The sequence below is a fragment of the Lichenostomus cassidix genome, chromosome 3 (genome assembly GCF_008360975.1).
Source record: "Lichenostomus cassidix isolate B80296 chromosome 3, HeHo_3.0, whole genome shotgun sequence".
Taxonomy (NCBI): domain Eukaryota; kingdom Metazoa; phylum Chordata; class Aves; order Passeriformes; family Meliphagidae; genus Lichenostomus; species Lichenostomus cassidix.
In genome coordinates, this window is record NC_139483.1 from 107,407,607 (window position 1) to 107,427,147 (window position 19,541).

Sequence of the window (19,541 nt, forward strand, 5' to 3'; positions counted from 1 at the left end):
ATGGAGTAAGTAATGAAGAGGAAAATCTTCAACCAAATTGAACATTAGATGATGCATCAGAGCTCAGTGACTGAGGGAAAGGTCGCAGTACCTCAGGCTAGAGGGTTACTGTGATTCCTCCACACCAAGGCATGGCTGAGGTCATGGTCAAGGCAGGGTGGGAGTTGTTGCCCTGGGGCTGACTGGCTCGAGGTATCTTTGACCCGTTAGGAAACCGGAAGGTGAAGATACAAGTTCCCCCACATCCCAGAGCAAATGCCCTAAAGCCAACTCTTGCTGCCTGTTGGCAGTCAAGGTTTGCATGGACAGGAGTGGAGAGAGTGGTGAAACACTGTCACCTTGCCAAGTCAAAGGTGAACTGTCAGCCCACAGGGCAAATGTCACTGCTCAGCAGCATTGCCCAATCCACAGTGAAAAATGCCACGAGGCAGAACCCAAAGCTGCCCCAGACAGTCCCTGAAGGTGGACATGCAGCTCATGGCACCCTCTGGTCCCACCAGCAGATGGTCCTTGCAATGGTGCTGGAGCAGTGACTTTGGCCACTGAGGCCCAACCAGACCATCTTTTCTGGTCCCACACACCACCAAACCTCCTGGGGGAAGGAGAGTGCTGGGGGCACCACAGGGAGGTGCCACAGCCACAACAGCACTTCCAAGGCAGATCCACACAGATGCTTCTGAGGGAAACACCTCCTTGAGGGTCACCTCCTCCTTGCTCTGGCTCAGAAGGAGTGGGATGACTATTTAACACATACCATTGGAAAGAGGCTATGAGGTGATTTTTGAGAGGTTTTCCTTGGCCTCCTACACCACAGGCCAGTTTCCCTACTGGCTCTGGCTGTTGGGTTCCCACATGTCCACAGTATCCCTGTGAGCCAGGGACTTTGTGCCATCACCCAAAGCACCACGTGCTCTGCAGGCATGGCACATCTTCCCCATCATAAAAAGCCCAGAACAGATGAGAAACCTTAAAGCTCTAAGGCAGAGAGAATGTGGATTCCTCCCTAAACGAATCCCTCAAAACAAGGAAAAACACTTAATATAAAAATATAATGAACTGCCCAGGAGAAAGCCCCACACCTTCCCATACGGCAGCCATGGGGAAGGGCTAACAGAGCATTCAACAACAGTGCAGGAGTCAGAGGGCCACTCTGAGCTGGCATTTACACTTGAAAACTTTGGAGTGATTACTAAGAGCAGTCCTCCTTTTGTAAACATTTCTGTTATGCCTGCGTGGGTGTGAGGGGAAGTGCAGCTCTCAGCGTATTCCTGCACAGCAGGGCATATCGTGGGTATGCTGAGACAGCCTGGGCACAGCTCAGCTGAAACAAATCAGCGGGGTGAGGTCTAAACTAATGCGCAAACACCTCCATCCTGTTTGCACTTCCAGGTGAACCTCGACAAAGCAGGAAATACTGAGTATTGCATTTATTTTGTGTCTAGGTTTTGCTGTCGCATTTATAGTCCTGGGAGATACACAGGGTTCTTGACCTTTGCTCTCTCTGACTGGCTGTGTTAAATGGACTGCTGGACATTGATGCTTAATGGACAGTAAGTGTTTTTAAAAATTAGTCCAAGATTGGATGTACCATATAAAATTAAAATGAAAAAGAATGAGGGAAGCCCTCCAGTGACCCATTCTCCCATCAGTGACATTGGCTTTCCAGTGCCACAACTTCTTCCAACAAAAATCATCACAGGATCATACAACAGTTTGTGTTGGAAGGGACCTTAATGATCACCTAGTTCCAGTCCCCCTGATATGGGGAGGGACACCTTCCATGTTCTGCAGTGTCAATGGAGAGAAGAAAAAACGTGAAATACCCCTGAAGAACAAGTTTTTCCACTACTTTGGCATTGGATTGTGAAGCACACTGATTTTCTATAGGAAAAAAACATTTTCCCCTTTTCCAAGCTGAATTACATGACCAGAGCATGATCACAGGCTGGCAGCTCCTCGATGTTCTGTCTATAATACCCAGACATCACATGCATCACACTCTGATCTAAACCCAGCCATCAGCTCTAGAGCTGGCTGCTGCTGGTTGGACTAGTGCTACTGCCAATACTAAAAAACAAGCTGTCTGGAGCTATCTTTGGTAAACACTTAGAGCAAATATCCTCACTTCTGATCTTAACAAAGCCAAGATGACTTTCTGCATGAGTAACCCAACCATTGTTGTAACACCAACCCCCTCAGCAAAACAACAACAGCAAAATGCAACCTTCTTCTCTTCTGTAACTCTTTCTTTGGCATCTTTAAAAGCCGTGGGCTTCATCTGAATTGCCAAATTCAATCAACAAAGTCAAATCTGGTGAAGTTACACCCCAATGTACAGAAAAGTAATTGAGACCAGATTTTGGCCTGAAGAACCTCTAAGCCCATTTCTCCTCCCACCCCTCCAAGAGTCACATCTTTGAAAGAAAAAAAAGATAAACTGAACAAATCATGACATTAGGCCAGCTAAGTTTTAAAGGGGTCAGGGGGAAATAAAGTGAAAAGAATAATAGGAGGGACACAAGTTTTATGAAAAGGAGGTCCACAATGGCACCTTGCCAGTCACCCAAAGGATGCAATCAATTTGCATAAAAACCAGCAGGCTGCAGATTCAGTTTGCACTGTCCCTGAAACCAGTCCCTGTCTGCCAGTGGAGATGTATCCCCTCACTACCTTCTTGTTAAGCCAGCTCTGAAGACTTCAAATCTGCTTAAAAAATGATCAGAAATGGAAGCATAACATCCCCGAAGTGTGTGGAGAGGGGGAAGAGGAAAAGGGAAAAAAACCAGGTTTCACAGGACCTGCTTTTGAGGGCTGTTATTTCAGTGATGAAAGTCACAGGTTGCCTATAGATCAGCCAGTGCCACAGTGGTGATGGAGCATGAAACCTCACTTAACTCCCACTTTGCTGTCCCCCAGCCCAGATGATGGGCTCCTCACACCAACCACATTCCTGCCCTTACACCCATGGCTTTTCCTGGCCTACAGAAGCTAATCCTCACCTGCATCTTAGAAAAACAAGTTTTCCTCGTCTCACACTGGAACGCTGATGCAACAGCTCGGTGTCTGAACGGGAATGTAATCGGATATGTGAGCAAGTTGCACGAGCCCGTTAGGGAAAGGGGAAAAAATAAAAAAGCAAATATACCAGTAACCAAATGTGAACAGACAGGATTCCTGATTTACGGGCAGCAAGCAGGGTTCAAATTGGATCTGCACTGCCTCAGCAAAGGCAGCTGCTTATTGGACCATTTGTTTTTTAATCACCCTTCGATGTAGCTTTTGCCGAATCCTAGTTAAAATGCCATGTTGAATAAGGGCAACTCTGTGCCTTGTCCTGCCACAGCCCAGTCCTGTGGTAGGTTAAGGACTGCTATGATTTGCACAACCTGTACTCTGATACTCCAGGAAAATAAACACAACCTAGACAGAGAGAAGAAATATAAGAGTGAACCCCAAAGTGCTGACTTCTTTCAGACTCAGGTGTGGGTCAGCCAGGCTTTAAATAATATGTCCGTGTAATCATGCAATAACTATGCAAGGCCTCAAGTGGAATGAAGCAAAATGTTTATGCTCTTACTAGCAATAATGTGGATTTTGTGTAGGAAACCAGTATTTACTGTTTAAGTTATTAGGAATTTATTATTTTCCCTAAATAATAACTAGGTAAAGAGTTAGTGAAACCACGGTATTTCTAAAGAAATGCTTGGTTAATTCCAATCAAGGTAATAAAAAATCCTGTTTTTCAGAGAAGGGTCTATTTCCCTTTTAATACATACCCAAGGTAGTGCTTATGTTAAGAAGACAGTGGCATTTAGACCATTCCACAACAAGGAAACTGGTGTTGAAGGACAGCCGAAACACCTCACTGCCTACCACCACACCAAACAGGGATGTTCAGCAATTTCCCCCTCAAAACCTGATCAAAGGGTGCCTCATCCATGACATCACCTATGTCTCTCACTGACATGGTTTGTGTAGCAAAGAGTATCCATTCATCCCACAAGATGGATCCCCAAAGAGGGATTCTCCACAGGAAAGCATCCCAGCACTTTGGTGGAACATCAGAACACATTGAACTTTACAGATTATAACCAAGGTCCCAAAGAGCACCAAAAAGCCTTGTGGGAAGCCAGTGCAATTCCCAGAGCTTGCACCTATGTAACATGCTCACATCAATCACCTAATTAAATGGGATTGCCACAGAGAGGAAATGGAAAGCTGGCTGTTGGACTTTTCTAAACTGAGGAGGAGGTGAGGGTGGGGAACATCACAAATACTATATCAGACCACTTACTCACTACAAACTGAGTCCTGACCACTTTGGCATAAATGAGAGCGATTTGGGATTCTAATGTATCCCATAACCTTGAGTTTATCCAACAATAAAAGCACATAATCCACGATTGATGGAAAAGCCAGCCTGCCTCACTCATCTCAGCTCCCTTCCCTCTGTCCTAACTAACAGTGCTGCATCTCCCATCTCTTGATGAAGTCTCAGCTGGTGCTTTGAACTGCTGACTTAAATTTGCAGAGAAGGCAGGGAATGCCACACAGCTTTGTTTCCAGTCAGGCTTATTGAAAGCTCATCTGAAGTTTTCACCTCCCAGATCTGTAGATGCTGCTGCTGCCTCATAACGACGCAGAGAAGTAGTCTATTAATCAAAGCCAGCAGAACATTTTCTACAGGAGGCATTTATGTGAGAAGGAGAGCAGCATATGAGGTTACACTTAGTTAGGAAGAAAATTACAAGGGGATCTCAGTTCTTGTGCTTCAGGGCATAAGCTGATCACCAGATGGGGTCAGGAAGAATTTCACCCTCTTTCGTTCCTAGATATAGTGTTGCACAATAGGTAAACTATGGAGGCACAAGGAAGAAGGAAAAAAGCTACTTATAGCCTGGATTTCCCCGCTGCTTTCTTGGGAACTATGTCTGCAAACACTGCCAGACAGAAGACTTGGTTAGAAAAAATATTATGCTTTAGTTCGACAGTTCTCACCTAGAAAATGATATGCACAAGAGCCCTGACTTCACATGCCCAATAAACAAAACACAAAGCCTGGTCAAAAAAACCTGCTCTGGGAATCTGGGGGCAGCAGGTACCATGTAATGGGTACAATCAACATACTTAATATATTATAAGCATTTTACACTAGTTAAAGTTAGACATCTAGATCTGGGAGAACTTTGCCACAGCTCATGGGAACAATTTTTTTGCTGCAATTCCTTGAGTGCTTTGGGTTCAAATTAACTCACTTCTCCTTCTTACTGCAAATTAGTAAACCGGTTGAACTTTAAAAAAGAAGGAAAAGAAAGAAGAAGAAAGCCACAACACTTTGTTAAAACCGCTAAGTTTCAGCTGGTATCATGTCAAAACCACTTGAAACATGAAACTAGAAATCTTCCTAGGTTGACTCAAAGACTATGTCTATACTAGGAGTGCTTTACCAGGAAAGGAATGCTGGTGTATGATGCTGGCAAAGGACTCTGCTGTGGATGCAACTGGCGCAGCAGAATTGAGTTTTAAATTGGTCTAGGGAATTGAGCCAAGAGCTTTGTTGACAGACTTGCATCTAGGTGAAATTCTCCAACGGTTATAACAATTGGTCAGGGGAAACACCTCTTCACATCCTGGGTAGACACAAAAATGTCAGCAAACTGCAGAGTCTAGAAATGCCCAAAGTTAGCTATAAGTTGTTTTGAAACTCTTTTGAAAAATTTAACCAGCTCTGACTTTAGAAAAACATCAACATTGGTTTATTTTGTAGGCTTCACGGTTTTGCTGCAAACTTCTGGCATAGCTGCAGTTAAACATCTTATTTCAGTCTTCTAATCTGTGACACATGGTGGGTGCTTTATGATTTCTCTCAGCACAATGAAATCTGTCTCTCAGCATGCAATCATAAATGTTGCATACAACCCTCACGAGCAACCTTTGGAGATTTCTCCATAACCCAGTTCGTTTATTGTAACCGTGGTCAGCACTGGTGGTGGAAGGAAACCACCATGTGAGAAGATTGTATTATTATTCCGATAAAAAGACCATTAAGTGCTGGCTGCTTCCCTTAACATGAGTGCAAAATAACAAGGCTGAACAAAAATGTTCATTCTATTATACACTAATATGTACTGTTGCAACACAGAGAAGGCAGAGCAACGTGGCAGTTAGAATTTCACCAGATCCCTGCTCAAATGACCTGGATTGACTATTTTAGATTTATGGCAAAAAGATATTAAAATAAAAAAATAATAAAAAAGACATTTTCAGCGTCAAGCACTATAGAAAAATCCACTTCCCACCTAGCTTTGCTTGGAGCTCATCCCCCGCTCTGTAACAGCCTCTTTGACTGCAGCTGAGACACAAATATCCATAAGCAATTACTACCAATGCCTGTGCAAGTCAAACCTATGGTTCTGTCTCTTACCTGTAATCTGACTCTGTCCTTGTGGATTAAAAGGACTTGGTGCAGAGTTCAGAGAGGGCCGTGGGCTCTGGGTCGGGACCCCTACTCTCATACTGGGATGAGGAATGCGCCCTAAATCACTGAGGCGTTCAGAGAACAAACTAGGTTTAGAGTCATCAAGCTTCTGTCTGTGCCCTGGAAACAGCAAATCATAAAATAAAAGCGTTAATAACAAGATTTAGTAATTTAACACACCCCAAAAAAAAACCCCAAAATGGTCTCTAAGGACCTGTTATTAGATTTGATGGATTTACAGGTATCTCAGCTACCCCCACTAACACAGAAACATTGTGGGGGGGTTGTGTTTTGGACATGGCTGTGCTGGTGAAAGCCTTATCAAACACAACTGTGCCCATACATATGTAACATGTTACAATTTGGATCAAAATAAGCACTTATCAGGACACCCACACAAGGTCTTTTTTGTCTTTTTTTCTTTTGCTGCTTTAGCTACTCAAGGTAGTTAAAGAGGCAAACTTTCCCTTCCAAAACCAAGCCTCATGTGTACATACAAGTTATCAGCTGGGACAATTACTCCATGCCTGGTTTATATGTCGTGGATTTTTGCTAAGAAAATGCAGGTTTTTCTTTCTTCCTTTTTTTTTTTTTTCTTTAGCTCTGTCATAGTTAGCCACTAGCTTTCATTCCTCTGGCAGGTTTTCCAAAAAAGTAAATTGTCCCTTTCAGTGGAGAAGAGCAGTATCCAAGGAAAACCTCCAAAGCTACTGGCCAAACTGGGCCCTACACACCCTTGCATGGTCAGCCTTCTTCAGTGCTCCTACTGCTCTACCCCAAAACTGGACAACTGCCCCTGGACATATTTGGAACACTCATTTAGGGGCATTTTGCTGTCAAAAGACAAAAGGGGAAATTGGCAAAAACACCAGAATGCCCCCAATGGTCCTGCTCATGTTATCACTGAGATGTTTCAAAAGCAAAGGCTTTGCTTCTGTAATGGTTGTATTTTTGCTCCTAGGTAAATTTCTTTCCAAAGGATGCTCCTTGTCCAATGGCACCTTTGGATGTGAGGTGCAGAAGGTGTTATTTCTATCATTCAGTGCACGGAGAAACAGGCATGCATAGAGATTAAGGACAGGACTAATTTTATTTAACTTTAGCCATTCATAAATCAGGCATCTAGTCTAAACTCTTCTAATGTAGACTTCCTCTTCAGTTAATGGAAAGAAATAGCTACTTCCAGAGGGCAATTAATCTCATTTGTCTCTGACACTTGCCTTAAAACAGCATGATTCACCTCCTGAATTTGCTTTCTCTTCCTTCTCTGATCAGAGAGGGAGCACACATGACTGGTTTAATTAGACACCCTCACCATTAGCCAACGTTAAATGGAATGAAGCTTACCCTAAGCTACAGACCAAGGTCACACAAAAAGCCTCTGGCAGAGCTCAAAGGGGGGCCCAGACCCCTTGATTGCAACCCAGAACCACATCTGCTTCCATCCCTGTAAGCAGTGCTGGGGCACTGGCACAAGCAAGAGCTGGGTGGGATATTTTAATGCTTTTAACAATAAGGGTTCTTGGTAGGGTTTGGGCTTGTGCCCTTCCAAATAATCACCAGTGGCTTGGGATAATCCACGTTGTCCCTCAGCAGTGTGAACACAGCCATCTGTCTGGAGGCTGCAACAGTTCAGCTATGTAGACATGGAAAGATTGTTCCGTCAGTCTTTGGACCATAGAACCAATTCCAACACTGTTTAATTTATTTTAGAAGCAGAAATGAGGCCACTGAATCCTGAGACTGAACTATCAGACTACCACTGCTAAAAAGAATAAGCTATTTAATAGTAATTCTCACCACAGTACTGAGTACATGGGTTCACACCATCTAATTGGTACCACAGTGCCAACACGACACATGGGAAATGCAATATCCAAACTAAATAAATCCAAACTGGATTCAGAGAAATCACAGCTCTAGATAGGGAAGGATTCAGGTTGGGAGATGAGGGGAAAACTTGATGGAATTTAACATAGGGGAAACTTCTCTAGCAATTTTAAAGAATTAATTAGTTGACCCATAATTTGGTACTTTGAAGTCTGGGTTTTCTCCCCCGTAATGACTCAGTCTAAAAGCATGGGGTAGGCAGGAGCCTTCTCCTTAAGGAGAAAGTGCTGCTGCATGTTAGAGCTGACATGGGTGGCTACTCCTCTTTTCAGAAGGTAACAATCATTTTAAATGGGGAATGATTTTTGGTGGGCTTGTAAAAACTCCACAATAGCAGCTTAATTAACAGGGTCACATCCAAGCTCTGGTCCTTAGCATTATATTCCTAATCTATTTAAACTAAAACTTGTACAAGTTGGGTGCTGCTGTCTGAAGAAATTACTTTCACATACATATGCAGTTCTCTTGGGATTTCTCCACCTTCTTTTCCTCCACAATTTTTACGTATTTGCTTTTCCCTTTGCCAGTCATATTTTCCATTCTGTTTTTTAAAGGCAGCTCCTTCCCCTCCCTTTTTCTGTTCTGCTCATTCCTAATCATGTTTTTGCAAATTGAGCAACCTGGTCTAGTGGAAGGTGTCCCAGCCCATGGCAGGGGGTTGGAACGAGATGATCTTTAAGGTCCCTTTCAACTCAAACTCTTGAAATTCTGTGAAATTCAAGAGGGCTCAAAAAAAGGCAAACATGATCAGCCCATCTCTGGTCTTACATACCACGGCTGAATCCACCTGGGAATCAATCCACCCCCAAACTGAATTTTATTTAGAATTTTTGTAGAAAAAGTCTTATGATATGTTAGCGTAGTGCCCTTTTAACTAAAGAACCACTAACAAACTGTTGTACAATCTATTTCAACTGCCTTCAGATAACTCAATGAGCACTTACTACACCACCAGTCCTGCACTAAATTTTGCCAGAAACCAACAACCATGTTTTCATCACATTCTGTTTGGTCAAACCTAGCTTTGTCAGAAAAGACTTTATATTCAATTATGTGTATTATTTTCATAATGAACTAGGACTGTCACAGAAAGACAAAATTCAGCAGGATAGCAGAGTACTTTAGGATAGGCAGGGTGGAAAATAAAGGAAAAAAAAGAGAGGAAAAAAAGAAGGGGGGGCAGACAGAAGAAGAAAGATTCCCACATCTGGTTGAAGTGATCTATAGATGTGTGGATTTGGGTGTTGCCATTTCCACACACCCCCTCCCCACCACCACCAAAAAAAAAAAAAGGGGGAAGAGAGCTCTGTGCACATCTGGAAGACCCCAGGCATCAATGGAACTGCAAGTCCCCAGAAACCAGCAAGGGGCCGAAGGCAGACTTGCCTTCCCCTTCTGGACATTTAAAATTTAGGGCTGAAACATGGAGTCATGTTGTGACAAAGGGATCCACAGAAGGAGCCAGAGTCCCACAGTGAAATGTCCCAGGGAGACAAGATGACATTGCAGCTTTGCACGGTATGGGTTACTCTGCTTTGATAAAGGCTGAGACGTGCTCACACTGAAAGTGAGCAGGAAACTCAACAAAACCTTTGTGTTCAGGAGGTGCTCACAAAGGCGTGGGCAACTTAAATAAATCTCCTGCCTTGATTTCTGTGTAGAAAAAAAAAATCCTGTTAAGTATGGAGGAGCCATGAGGTATGGGTTGAAAACACTCTAAAAAGACCTTCTGAGTAGCACATAAGCAGCAGCAATGAAATATGTGATACATGTTTAAAACTCATTCCACAAGCTGCTTTTCATCTCTCATTGATATATGTGTCCGTTGACAGAGAAATTCCTGATCCCAGGGGAGTGTGCTAAGAAAAGCTATATTCCTCAGCCTCAGTACTGAGGCATAATTTTATTTCAGGGAAAAAGATTAGGGTAGCAAGTGTGGATAGCTGAGGGAGAATCCATGATCTGCTGCAGCAGTGAGTACATTAAAAAGCAATATAAAAGCTACGTGAAGAGTAAAATACAATAGTGTTACAGCTATCCCAATACTTGCAACACTACATCTAGTGCCTGTTGCTCTGTTACAAAGGTGAATTTGTGGAATGGATTTGGCTTGGAGGGAAAAAGTGCTCATGGACATAGGCAGTCTTGGATGTGAAATGTGGTCAAAAAAATGGAAGCTGACCCAAGATTCTCTGATGAAGGAGGGGACCCAGTGGCCACTGGAACAGATCAGGTCGCAGGTGAGAAGATGGGAAAGAGATGAGAAAAACTGAGAGTTCATAGTCAAGAGCTAAATGAAGTGTTCTGATTTGTCTGCTGGCACAGTACAAAACAAGCTGGCTATCAGAAATCCAGTGTTCTCTCCAAAATAACAAGAAATATTCTGATCTTTCATCACTACTCAGCTGTTTCAAGCCAAACACCAACCTGAGTATTAGTTTCTGGAGAGGGAAGCATTGTCATTAATCCTCTTCAGTGCCAATTTTGGCCATTTTACATGAATCAAACCAGAAAAGAGTACTGAGAGAGTGCCATAAGGTCAGTGAAAACTGCAGCCAGCCAGCCAGTGCCTGTGCTGCTGCTTCTGCTCTCCAGCCCAGCACAGCCTCAGAACACGTTCGTGTGGCCCATGGAAGCTGATGCTCAATTATCACATCCCAGGCATGGCAGAAGATGTGAGGAGTCTTCATCTCCAGCTTAATCATTTCAGTTTAAACTAAGCAAAGGACTGTTTCCCAGATCAAAGCAAGGCAATCTCGAGTCTGCTGGATGTGGTAACTGGAAAGAGACGTGAGCTCGTCTCTCATCACTGAACTTCCACTGCTCTGCTGGAGAAGGCAAGATGTAAATTGGGCTGTGGAAGAGGCTGACTTGCAGAATGTAAATGTGGTGTTGATGCTTGAAGATTTTTACCTCCTCGGGGAGGAGGGGTGTGCGTTTTTATCTTTCAGCTTGTGGGTGTGGAACTGAAAACTAATCAGATTATGCTACACGTGGCCCTGCCAGATGCTGACACTCAGGGACTCCCTTTCTTTGTACCGTGTACACCACCCACCAGCTTTTTTGTGTGGTTTTTTTTTTCCTGGTACCAAGGAGATCTGGTTACCAGATTTTCAGCAGATGCTTTTATCACTCTCCACTGGGTTAGTTATTTTCAGTCATCACCCAGTACTATTTTTTTTGCTTTTGCCTTTACAAGGAGAAGTATCATGGGAGTCAGGTGTCTCCATAAAAGAGCCAAGGGAAGGTAGAAAGGTCATGGAAGTAAAAGCCTGGGCTGTCACCTGCTGGAGACACATTTTCTGGGTCATCCCAAGCAGATTGGAAGATAATGACCCACTGGGAAATACCACCATGGCTTTTGTTTGCTCTATGTCACGAGTGTGCTCAGCACCAGATAGTGAAGTTTGGAGTCATTCCATGGAGTCACTACAGCTGGAAAAGCCAAACAAAACTTCTTTGAACTCCAGGGCTAGTAACCTAGGATTTCTATGGCTCTTGGTTCAGTGAACCCAATGGAAAAGGGACTTTCCTTCAGGTTAAGGGGTGGCAGAAAGAAGAATCACCTGGTTCATGACCTGTGAGTTTGTAGCCTGTGCACAGTTTGTAGTTTGTAGTTTGAGTTTGTAGTCTGTTGACTCCAAGAGAAACACAACAGAGACCAAGAACCCAAGTTTTGATTATTCCCACTCTTCTCCAACAGCGAAGTGCTTTAAAAAGGTAAAGAGTGGGTACGTTTTTTCCTACTAACACTATGTCTTTGAGACAAGCACTCTGATTTTGTCTCTTTTAACACTGGAACGCCAGCAACATTCCAGTGCACATCTAGTGTGTAAACATCTGTGTACACATTGCAGAAGACGATTTCACACCACAAGAAAGACAAGCTACCTCTGAATTTCATCACAAATTCTCCTTAAATTCTCTTTGGAGGCCTATCTGCATTTCATCCCATTTTGTCCCACAGATCAGGTGTAACTGGAAGGCTTGACTGACAGCTACAGGCTGGTAAAGCTGAAGTCAAGGGACTCACACTTATGCCACAGTAAAGGAGTTGAGACCTGAGCCTAAGGCTTCCTAACAGCTGTTGTGCAGGGACTGAAAAAAGCTGAGCATTCAGCATGAAGCAAAAATATTCATTGTTCTGTTACAAATTTCAGACAGTTCTTTACTGCAGCAAGATGTCACTCCAAAGTAGTGTCAAACTGTGCACTGGAGGGAAAAATAAGGGAGCCATAAACCAGAAGTCCAGAAGATACACATCAGCTCTTTACAAGGAAAAAAGCCTCTGAAGAAAGTCACGAGGGTCCCTCTTGTGTCCCTTGTCCTGTGACAAATTGTCATCCAGGGCTGGTTTCTCCCCACCCAGTCCTACTGAATGCACCCAATCCAAAGTTCATGGAAAAAAACCCAAAACACAAGAGCCAAACAATTTTTACCCAGGAAAGGGGAAATCTTGGAACCCTTCCAGTCTCTTGGGTAAAGACACAATTATGAGAAGAAAAATATAATCCACCCAAGAGACATAATTACATAATTAGGCCATAGGCTGTGCATAGGAAAGGTTCTTATAGTTCATAAAACAAGGAGCTACATAGGTGCAGTAACTGTAGTTAATTCACTCAATGGAGAAAAAAAAAGTTTGTTTTTTAAATAGCTGAGGGCACCAGTTTGCATTAGACTGGGAGCTTATTCTCCTGACTGTACACAGAGCTCTGTTAGTGCCAACAGGAGTCACTCAGGCGCAGGCAGAAAACAAGCCCCTGTCTCTTTTTGTTCTTAAAAAAAGACGTATTTTTTACCTAAAGGAGCTAAGGCCTGTACCTGAAACTACTGCAGAGGAAAGGAAATAAATAAAGACCGGCGAAAGTATGCTGTGGAGGTGCTCAGTTCCTATGAAACGGATCTAATGTGTATCCATTTGCCAAAATCCTAATGAGCTCCTCTTTCCCGACCCCTGCTCTGCAGACTACTGGTATGTGTCCAAAATGGCCAGATCCAGATCCTGGGGGAGCCAGGGACATTACCGTTTCCCCAGAGCTGTGGCTCCAGCTTGGGGTGAGCAGAGGCAGGGGCAGGTTGGAACATCAGGCTGAGGCCAAGCCTGTGGAGCATCTCTGGTGTCGATGGCCATCTCCCCACTGATTTACTGGGAGCAAAGGAAATGTCACTTTGGCTCATCCCAGGGGCAGCCTGCCCAGCACGGGACAAAAAGAGCAGGTTGAAGGGAGGAAGGGGCAGGAAGGGTGAGAAGAAATTACCCAAGGGGATGTAACCTGTGTCCCTTTGTGCCTGTGGGAATGACTCTAAAGATTTTGAGTGTACAAAGTGCTTTTTAAAATTCAGCTGGGGGCTGTGAGGAGCATGGATCCAGCTGAAACATAGACACGAGGTCAGGGGTTTTCAGCAAACTGCAACAGCTGCAAAGGAGTCTCCTCCTCACTCAATTTCTCTAAATAGAGAGGTGAAAAATCCCTCCTTGGAGCAGGGCTCCAGGCTGCTCGTCTAGCAGCCAAGGGACTGATGGGGGCAGGTGGCAGGGGCTGAGCTGGCCAGACACTGCACAGAGAAAAGTGTGTTAAAGCAGCAAAATCAGAAAATTTAACAAATGAGAAATGGTGTTTTGAGAAAAAGGGCAGGCTGAGCAGGAAGGGCTCGAGTGGGTTTGCTTTTGCACGAGTTCCCTTCTTCACTCCAAGTCATCCCAGAGTTGCAGGGCTCACACAGCCCTCTGCTCTGACCCTGCACTCCAGGTGAAGGAGCCAGGTCTCCCCTTGCTGCAGCAGTGGGGTTGTTTCTTTCTCTTTTCTTTTTGAAAAGCTTTTGAATTCTGATTAGGATTTTGAAGCCTGTTCTGCAAAGTTGAGCAAGACCCTGTAGGAGCATCAGCCCAAACCAGCCAGGTCAGGGAAGGAGCAGGTGGGACCCCCCTTGCTTTGCCTTCACCTTTATCCATCCTTCGTGAACATAAAGGAATCTGTGTTCACGTGTGCCAGGAAACCAGCTAAACATTGCTGGCATGGCCGCTTGGAGACATTAAAGACAACTCATATAAACAGAGACTGTCACGCAAGTCTCAGTCCCTGCCTTAGCTCCCTTTGCATGCTGGTATCTGTTACACTCTCCCCCTTCTCCTCCCCCTTTTTTCAGCACAAGCAGGGATGAGGGAGAGCAAGGGCTGTCCCAAAAAGCTCAAGAGCTCCTCATTCTGACTTACCATCCTCATGAAACAGCAAAATCTTTGAGGAGTAAGGTTTTTCCCCCAAAAAATGTAGCTATCCTGCAAAGATCCCACCAAATTTTGCTGCTTGTTTGCTGCAGCACCAGGCAGCAAAGATCATAGAGAAGAAGGGGGCAAAGGGGGGGAAAGAAAAAACTCTCCTGGAGCTGGCTTCCCTCCAGCTGGCAGGAGGGGATGGTTTTCTTAACGCTTGCGAAACCTGACTACTTTAAAAGAATGAGAAGCGGGGGGGATGATGTAAACACAGCCATTAAACCAGACTTAAGGCGCTTAGTTTAAATCTGGTGTAGAGCTCTGGGATGCTGCACTGCTCTCTAGACATCAATAGGTGCATTTTCATTTCTGGTTTTGTTTTACACCCCCAAAACCAGGAGCACACGGCATGCTGAACGCTGCGGTTTCAGAGGGAATTCAGGCATGGAAGACACAACAGTTAAGCAATAATGGATGGATGAGTGTGTGTTTGCTCTCTATCTTTCAACAGATTGTTTTGCTGTGTTAGAAAACTACTGTGTTTATATCCATGCAGCAGGTTTTAAGCAGACTGTTTAAACTTGAATAAAGTGGGAGATTTCTAAAATAACCTTGCTAATACAATTCAGATGGCTAAAGAAACCTGAAAACGTGGTTAAAAAATAAAAAAAGACGCCGTTTCAATCTACTCCGGTGGGTAACATGATCTAAACTCTGAAAGAAAACAGTCTTTACAAGTTCAGCTTGAGGGATTATCTTGTGTATCAGCACCCTCTGTGGCAGAGTAGCATTTATCCACGTATCCACCCATGTTAATGCTGTTGCACAATTTACTACAGCCGTGATAGACAGATAATTGCTTTATCCACCCAAGTGTAATAAACGGAGTCTACTATGTTAATCCTTGTGTTCTTATTGTCGGCAAATGCCAAGTAAGGGAGAGACGTACACTGAAAACTCTGTCCTCTCCTTCCAAAACTGCTGGAGTTTCCTCACCCTCAGACCTGCTAAAGTGTTCTTGCTGCATTCCACTCCCCTGCTTACAGCGCCAAGTATTTTGAGCAGTATCAAGTTATTGTTATATAAAGGGCACCTACACTCAGGCTATATGGAGGCAGAAGCCAGGATGTAGCAGCCTTTAGGAAAAAAAAAAACCACCCAACCAACCACCCTCAAACATCTTTTCCTATTCAGTAAGTAAAACAGGCCAAGTATTTTTTGTTCCTGGGCATAGCACAGAAAGTAATTACCTGTCCTTCTAAAACTGGACATCTATTCAGTTTGTGTGGAGTCTGTCTGACTGTTGAAAAATGTCATTTAGCTGCTGGCCCATCAGTGTTTTCCACAAAAATCTATAAAGATTTTTTATTTTGAATGTCAAAAACAGGCGTATCCTTTAAAAGGTTTACAGATTCCTGGCGGCTCCATGAGCTTAGGTTTGTGGCATCAAATTTGTAATGACAGTTTGATGGATGTCTCCCTTTCTTCCTCCTGAAAGGTATAAGGAATTGGTGGTTTCCCAATAAAAATTACGCTTAACACTATTCTTTGCTCTTATTTTTCCTCTCAAGTGAGTAAAAAGCCTGGTGCTGCTGGCAATGAGTGGGTTATTGGGGCAACTTTCATGCTACAGGAGGGATCCAACTTTCTGTGTACTCAGAGCGCTTGCACAAGCACCTACACGATGTGCAAGTTCTGAGGAAGGACAGCCTTAAGCGGCACATAAACGCTGCAGCTGGGCTTAAGAGAAGAAACATTGGCCCAGAGATGCTGCCAACAATCCTGCAGGTGAGTCGCAGTTTTTAACCCCTTGTTATGCTCCACTTTTCCCTGGCAATGCCAGCAGCGGCATTTCTGACCCAGGTGGAAGCTGAGATGGATTAACTTCTGCTTTCAGGTCTCTGAGAGAAAGAAAAACAGTAGGTTTAGATTAGGTATTAGGAAGAAATTCTTTACTGTGGTGGTGGTGAGATACTAGAAAAGGTTGCCCAGAAAACCTGTGGCTGTTCCATCCCTAGAAGCATTCAAAACCAGCTTGGATGGGCCTTGGAGCAACCTGGGATAGTGGAAGGTGTCCCTGCCCATAGCAGAGGGTTGGAACAAGATGGTCTTTAAGGTCCCTTCCAACACATTCAGCCACATGGGCTTGGATGGGGTTTAGTGTTACACCAACCACTGCATGGGGGGTTAGTGTTAAAAGGTTGCCCACTGACTATCACTACTGATATTGAAATGGAAGGTGTTTTATGCATCTTCAGCCAATTAATAGCTAATTATTTAGCTAATTATTAATAGCTAATTAGCTAATTATTAATAGCTAATACTTTCCTTAATAGCTTGGATGATGCAATAGAAAGCACAATTTACAAAATCTTTAGATGACTTCCAGTAGGGTGGAATCTTCCAGACTTGGAGAAATGGGTAAGAATTCAGAACAATCTTAGCAAGGAAGAGCAGTTGTGCTTGACACATCATTAGTAAGATGACATGCAGTAAAAGTTAAGTGCTCTGTGTTACACTTTGGAGCAAGAAGTCAAATGCACCACAAAGACAAACCTATTAACCAGCAGCACTGCAGAGGGAGATCCGGGGGTGGCAGGGAGTTGCAAGTTGAATGTGAGTCAATAATGGCATTCTGCTTTTTTTCAAAAAATGAAGTCAATGCATTTCTGGGAAAGATTAATGGTCATGTTGCATACAGGACATAGGAGGTATCTATTACAGGCTGCTCAGAAGTGGTGAGACATCAGCTGGACTGCTTTATCTGGTGTGGGACACCACCCTCTAAGAAAGATGCAGACAGATGAGAGAGAATTCAGAGAAGAGCAACAGGACTGATAACAGACTCAGAAAGCATGAGCAACATGGAAAAGTTGAAGGAAATACATTTGTTTAGTCTAGAAAAGAGACGAGCAGGAAAGGACATGATAAGAGTAAAATGTTTTCTACAGAAAATGGTAATCGATTGATCTCTGTGTCAGCTGAGAACAGCACAAGAAAAAGCTGCATTCAGCTGTAGGTAGAGGAGATTTAAGAGATTAATGTACAGTATTAGCAAACTCCTTTTTAAGTATAAAGAAAAAAACCCACACACCCCAGACTTGGTAAGTAAGTGGAAGGCTCAGTACTGGAGGATTTAAAAATTTGGACAGATGTCAGTGATGATCTAAGTATATCTAATACTTCCTCTGAGGAAAAATGGACTAGGTCGCCTGAGGTTTCTTTTAGCCCTACTGTTCTGGGGCTGAGTGATTGTCTGTGCTTGGTGAAGTCACGTACACAATATTTTGAACATGACTACATGCAGTCAGCAGCTCCTGCTCACTGAGGGCCTGATGCTGCAAAGAGCTCAGCACCTTGAGCTGCTGAGAAAGGGCACAGCAAAATGCAGGCTGTATCTGCTCAGCTATTCCTGACCACAGAGAACCCGTGGAGGTGTTTGAAAATGCTGGTTCCAAACCCTCTGTGCCAGGGCTTCCTACAGCTCTAACTTCAGAATAATCATAATTTCTTTGCCTCACAATGGATATTACAAGATTGATTTCACCTTTAGTGAGCAGGACACTGAGTTTCCACTATCTTTAGAGGCAGATACAATGAAGCAAAACTAGAATTTCACACCAAATTCTGGAGAGTATTCCTGCAACCCCCAGTGAAGGTCCAGATCCTAACCCATGATTGGTTTTGGTTGTTGCTTTCTTATTTGTGTGTCTGCTGGTTACTCAAAGAGAGATTGTTCCACACAGAGTAGCCCTGGCCATCCTCTTCTGATAAAACTCCTCTCCATGCCAATGTGAAGAACAAGAGATACCAAAAAGACCAGGCAGCCTCACTATGTACATTATTTACATTATTTCTTCCTGGAAGTGCTTAATTCATTATTATCTCTGTTGGGGTTTTTTGGGGGGGTGGTATTTTTTTTTTGGTTTTTTAGTTTTGGTTTTTTCTGGGGGGGTGGTGTCGGTTGGTTGGAGTTTTTTTGGTGTGAATTTTTTAAAAGCTCCATACTGCTGTGAGCTACACAAACCTAAATCCCATCCTTGCTACAGAAACTCCATCCCTGCATACATTCATCTCACACCAACCCCCTAAGCCCTCAGGATGGTTGCCTTTACCCCAGACCAGCTGTTTATTAGCATCATGCCCAAAAATCACGAGATGCACGCTGCTGGCCAAAGTTAATCCTGTCCTTACAGCCTCTGCAGGTCACTAATTCAGTGCCTCAGCCAGGTGTTTAACCTGCTCAGTGGTGATGTCTCCTTCAAAAGCCCCAGGGGGGCAGAGGGGAGGGAGGGGAGGGACACAACTGCGTCTGCCCGTGAAGAATGTGAGGTTTTTGTGAAGGGCTCTGGCAGGGGGCTGACCCTTCTGCCGACAGTTGTTAAAGTTTGTTTAGTGACGGGGAGCCTCCCATGAACTTAAAAACAATAGGAAAACAGAGTCCTGGAGAATAAATCTCGCCCCCTGCCCCGGTTGCCTGCGCGTTTGGCTACCAGAAGGTAACAAATCCCCAGGAATGCGGGCGGTGGGGGATGAGCCTGTGAGACAGAGCTGGAGGGTGGCCAACACAAGCAGCGGGTGATGCCATTCACAGAGCGGAGAACACCGGGAAAAGCCTGGGAAAGGCTGCGGTACTGCAGAGTAGATGTACTGCTGTCCTCCGAGAGCTCCGGCTGCTCCCGCAAGGATCCCTCAGGGGCTCATCCCATAGAAACCCCAAATACCTCTTCTCCTGCTTCCAGCCATACCAGATCGAGTAGGAAGTGGGGTGTCCTCAAAGCATGGCAGAGGAGATCAGTGCAAGAAGGACTTGGGTTTTATTTATGAATTGACGAGTCTCCCTTGCCCACAAACAAGGGGAGCTCAGTGGGTATTAACTTTTGGTCACCAGACAGGACATAGCATATGAGACAAGGAAACCACTGACTTGTCACCAGGACCCTGACCTGCACAATCCTC

General features: G+C 44.1%; 1 protein-coding gene across 5 annotated transcripts in view; it reads right to left on the minus strand.

The window, feature by feature from the left end:
• RUNX2 (RUNX family transcription factor 2) overlaps window positions 1–19,541 on the minus strand; it is a 157,869-nt gene that overhangs the window by 95,769 nt on the left and 42,559 nt on the right. For 3 of the 5 annotated variants that reach the window (XM_085057060.1, XM_085057063.1, XM_085057062.1), the window contains exon 4: window positions 6,425–6,598. The exons of the other annotated variants lie outside the window; for them this stretch is intronic. In XM_085057060.1, the coding sequence (XP_084913186.1) occupies window positions 6,425–6,598 (174 nt within the window). The remainder of the gene's footprint in view (window positions 1–6,424; window positions 6,599–19,541) is intronic. 5 annotated transcript variants of the gene reach the window in all.